The 4,215-nt window shown below is 37.4% G+C and overlaps 1 protein-coding gene across 2 annotated transcripts; it reads right to left on the bottom strand.

The window, feature by feature from the left end:
* Positions 1-262: 262 nt before the first annotated feature.
* Positions 263-1,204, bottom strand: LOC120117976. 2 transcript variants are annotated; one of them, XM_039138124.1, is made up of 3 exons: positions 1,119-1,204; positions 922-1,077; positions 263-789 (listed from the first exon to the last, which is right to left on the bottom strand). In XM_039138124.1, the coding sequence occupies exons 2-3, from the start codon at positions 1,064-1,066 to the stop codon at positions 365-367; spliced, it is 570 nt and encodes a 189-aa protein (XP_038994055.1). In that variant the 5' UTR covers positions 1,067-1,077; positions 1,119-1,204; the 3' UTR covers positions 263-364. The 2 variants fall into 2 exon arrangements, with proteins under 2 accessions (XP_038994055.1, XP_038994054.1); XM_039138123.1 differs by having other exon boundaries at positions 922-1,172.
* Between the last annotated feature and the right edge of the window lie 3,011 nt (positions 1,205-4,215).

Below are 4,215 nucleotides of genomic sequence, written 5' to 3'. Positions count from 1 at the left end.
GAGAAGTTGTTGAGGATAAGAGAACAGAACGTTGTATTGTATGCAAATACCGGACTGTTTAACGATTGGGTTTAATGGCGCTTGATAAGAACGGAGAATGGGGGAAAAACTCACCATTAAAAGAAAAGTATTTGGTTTTTTGGAGAGATGATCCAAAACGAAACCGGAGTGGGAGAATTCATTAATGACCACGCATCATGTAAGAGCAGTTCTCCATAAAAGGGATTTACAGTTCAACATACATCATATTGTTTTGTTCCTAAATTTTCCTTCTATGGGTATTATATTGTTTTACTTGTTCTTCGCGAAATTCAAACAGGATCATAATATACATCATGACCCTTAATCTTCTTTAGACCTGCTGCTATTGCCAGTGATTCCTGTTATGAACAAGGTAAGCATGGCAAGGGTTGCCATGATGAACATCGTAACCGCAGTAAGGAATATTCTTCCCCGTCGCCGAGCAAAGAGGGAAAGCAACGGGAGTCCCCGAGATCTGAGGTATGCAGGGGAACCTGGGAGTACTCGATGGAGACGATGACGACGATTTAGAAGACGAAGCCGACGATGAAGAAGGAGAAATAGCTTTTTTGGTGGATTTGGGAAACGAAAGCAACGCTCTGATCTTCAAAGATGGCGAGGAAGCAAGCCGATCGTATTCCTCGATGAGATTCGTGAGATCCTCATCGGAAGTGATCGAAACCAGAGCGTCTAGATCCTCCTTCGGCAGCTGGCAACGTAGAATCACCGATTTCCCACCATACATCTCTCCCATCTTCAACATCAACTCTGTAATATCATATCATAGATTTCACTCATTGTTTCAACAACACATAATTTATTTTGACCGGTTTTTGACCAGGTTAAACCACATATACAAATAAAAAAATGGCAGGAAAAAAAGTCGAAGAATGTACTGACCAGAAAAGGGAATAGATCGATCAACAGCGAGGACACGGGTTTCGCCGCCGTGATAACGGAGTTTGCCATCAGGATAACGAGGGAGTATTTTGCCGCCATAACTGCAGAGGAATTTGATGGTGGCGGGATTAGATTGTCCGACCATGGTTTTTTTGGGTGACTGGGTATGGAAGATGATAGGTGCAGTGTTTGGAAAAAGGGGTGGTGGAGGCGGCAGAAGATGCTTCTGGACCGTGGAGAGTGGTGTCTTCAAGCCTAGGTTTTGAGGTGTAGAATCCTTATTTATAGAGACTATGGGAGGGAAAAGAAGGTGATTTGACTAAATTGACATGTATTTAACGAATATTTATCTTTTTGACACCGTTTAATATATATTTTTCGAAGTGGTATCCTTTCGGTTGAACTGACGAAAGGTGCGTCTTCGGGGACGTGCTTTATCCGTGTTTTTGCTGAGTTGGATGCCACGTGTGGAAGGCGCATCCCCGGAGACGCGTCTTCAATGACTCGACTACCACATGTGGAAAGCGTATCCCGGGAACGCGCCTTCTATTAAATGCCATAAATGCCCCCATCCGTTTTTCCTAACTACCCCTCCTCCCCTATATAAATCCCCTCAACCCTCCCTCATTCTTCACACCAAAATCATATTCTCCTCTCTTATATAACTCAAATTCTCCAACTATTTGAGTTTTAAATTTGTTATTAGTGGTAAGAAATTTATTTTTATGTTAGTATTTTTTAAAATAATTATTATATTTTATATTAATATATTTATGTAAATATTATTTTTTTTATTAAAATAATATTTATATAATTATTATTTATTTAGAATTATTAATTTTTTTGTGCTAATTATAATGTTTTGTCTACAATTATAATGGAAAACAAAATGCTGTTGCGATTGGATATTGATCATATCTCCAGACATTTTAGCGATATGATAATATTTTTTATAATTAATGTTAATATTTAAATTTATTTTTATTTTAAAGTTATTATGAATTTATATTAATTTTTATTTTTTATAATGTATATTATTTAGGATACTGATCGTATTTTAGAGACTTTTATTAAAAATCCACGTATACCGACACCGGAACGTATTTTGTCATATTTGGCTTCTGTCGGGTTCGGGTATATTGCAACAATTATTGGCGGTAGCAAACTCGAACATGTCCTAATTTCTGCACTGATTGAGAGGTGGATGCCCGAGACACACACTTTTCACATTCCATGTGGATATGCCACAATTACATTGGAGGATGTCTCTATGCATCTGGGGCTTCCCGTCGACGGAAATATGATGTGTGCTATGGCGGATGGTGATTGGCAATCAATGTGCATTGATTATCTTGGAGCTGCTCCGCCAGAGTTTAATGGAGGTAGAATAGCTTTATCTTGGTTGAAAGTTAATTTGAAGGTTTTAAATGAAAATGCTTCAGAGGATCAAGCAAATGCATGTGCTCGGGCATATATTCTACGAATAATTGGAGGAATATTGATGCCCGACAAATCTCGCAACCAGGTGCATTGTATGTGGTTGCGACATCTAATCGATTTTGATGAAGCTGGAAGATATAGTTGGGGCGCTGCAGTTTTGGCATTTCTATTTAGAGAAATGTGTCGGGCGACGAATTATAAGAAAACTGCTATCGGTGGATGTCTTCTGCTTATACAATCATGGGCGTGGTTCCGTATGCCTTTCTTATGCCCGATCGTGAATGAACCATACGTATTCCCCTTATTGTTGAGGTAATTTTCGAACTAAATTTTGATTTAAATATTTTCAATTAAATATGGTGATATTTAGTTTATATTATATTTCATAGGTGGTCGATGAAAAGAAAGGACCATAAAAGTATACCTACTGGGTTAGAGGAAATTCGTTACTTATTGATACGAAAGTTGGGTCTGAGGTATGTTTTTAAATTTGTTTAATTATTAATATTTTAATTTAAAATATTAGATATAATTAGAATATTTTATTTATTTGAATTGTATATTTATATTTCAGTTTCAGTGGATACCATATGCGAGCGATGAAGTGAAAGCTTGCATCCCACCCCACCTTAGTGGGTCATTAGAGGTATGGATATCGGTTATACCTTTTATATGTTATACTATTATTGAGTGACATCCAGTTGATCGTGTGCTCCGTCAGTATGGTTGTACGCAATATATTCCTGGAGCACCTAGGAATTTAGACGACGTGCATAACATAGATAGACGAGGAAAGAAAGATGTTAACTGGGTGGTGAGACACAGAGATTTGATTGCGCTTTGGGAGAACCGATATACACTGTTGGCCCCTGTAACACCCCCAACCCGTATCCGACCCGGATACGAGTCCGAAGTGTCACATTGACTTTTCAAACCTTGACTCTTAAGAAAAATCCCGGGAAATTTAAAACTTTATTTAAAACAAAATACAGACTTTATCAGAGTGCTCGTACTTAATGACTTATTACATGCCAATACTTTATACATAACCAAAAACATACTTTATCAAATATTTCTGATCTGATCTTTTGGTAAGGAAAACTGACATGTCTTGCTCCGCATCACTCCTTACTCTTCTCGAAACCTACGTGTGAAACAATCACACGCTAAGTCGAAGACTTAGTGAGGCATAACAACTTATAATGCACTTTAAAATCTATATTGATACATGCATGTTTTGTTCTATCATGTTACAGCAAGTTCATGCATTTTTCATATCGTATAAAATCAGATCAGATTAATTGCAGTAAATACATGCATACACATAATTCATCATTAACAGTTTATCATATAATCACATACTATTTCAATCAAACACTATACACACACAACATCATATCATTTCTATAGCATTTATCATACCAATAACTTATATTTGTTTATATCTCTGGATTAGCCCATGTACATATGTGAGAACTATCGATATGTGAGTCTATAGAGGTTGTGCACTATGCTGTCACCACAGCTCGTATAAATGCACCGAAGTGCCCGTAGAATTGCACCGAAGTGCCCGTAGAATTGCACCGTAGTGCCCGTAGAATTGCACCGTAGTGCCTGTAGAATGATGTCCATAAGGACCACGTAGAATTCCTTAAGAATCATATACATATACTATGGATCAAGTATGTGTCTTTCAAGACTTCACACAGGTTCCAAAGGATATACATATGTCCTAAAGAACCGAATAAACCCTCGACTCTTGGCATGCCAACTATACCCCTAGCTCTCATGACACATAACATGGGCGTTATCATTTATTTCATTTCAAATATACACATAAACTTGTAATTCACT

Source organism: Hibiscus syriacus, unplaced genomic scaffold, assembly GCF_006381635.1.
Source record: "Hibiscus syriacus cultivar Baekdansim isolate YM2019G1 unplaced genomic scaffold, ASM638163v2 tig00110325_pilon, whole genome shotgun sequence".
NCBI lineage: Eukaryota > Viridiplantae > Streptophyta > Magnoliopsida > Malvales > Malvaceae > Hibiscus > Hibiscus syriacus.
Note: the sequence above shows the minus strand (reverse complement) of the source record. Positions and strands in the feature narration are given on the sequence as shown.

Excerpts from the sequence above, each read along its gene's own strand:
- LOC120117976 (XM_039138124.1), bottom strand. The coding sequence starts at position 1,066 with ATGGTCGGACAATCTAATCCCGCCACCATCAAATTCCTCTGCAGTTAT. Across the intron at positions 790-921 it reads TCGATCTATTCCCTTTTCTG|AGTTGATGTTGAAGATGGGA; the intron begins GTCAGTACATTC and ends ATGATATTACAG.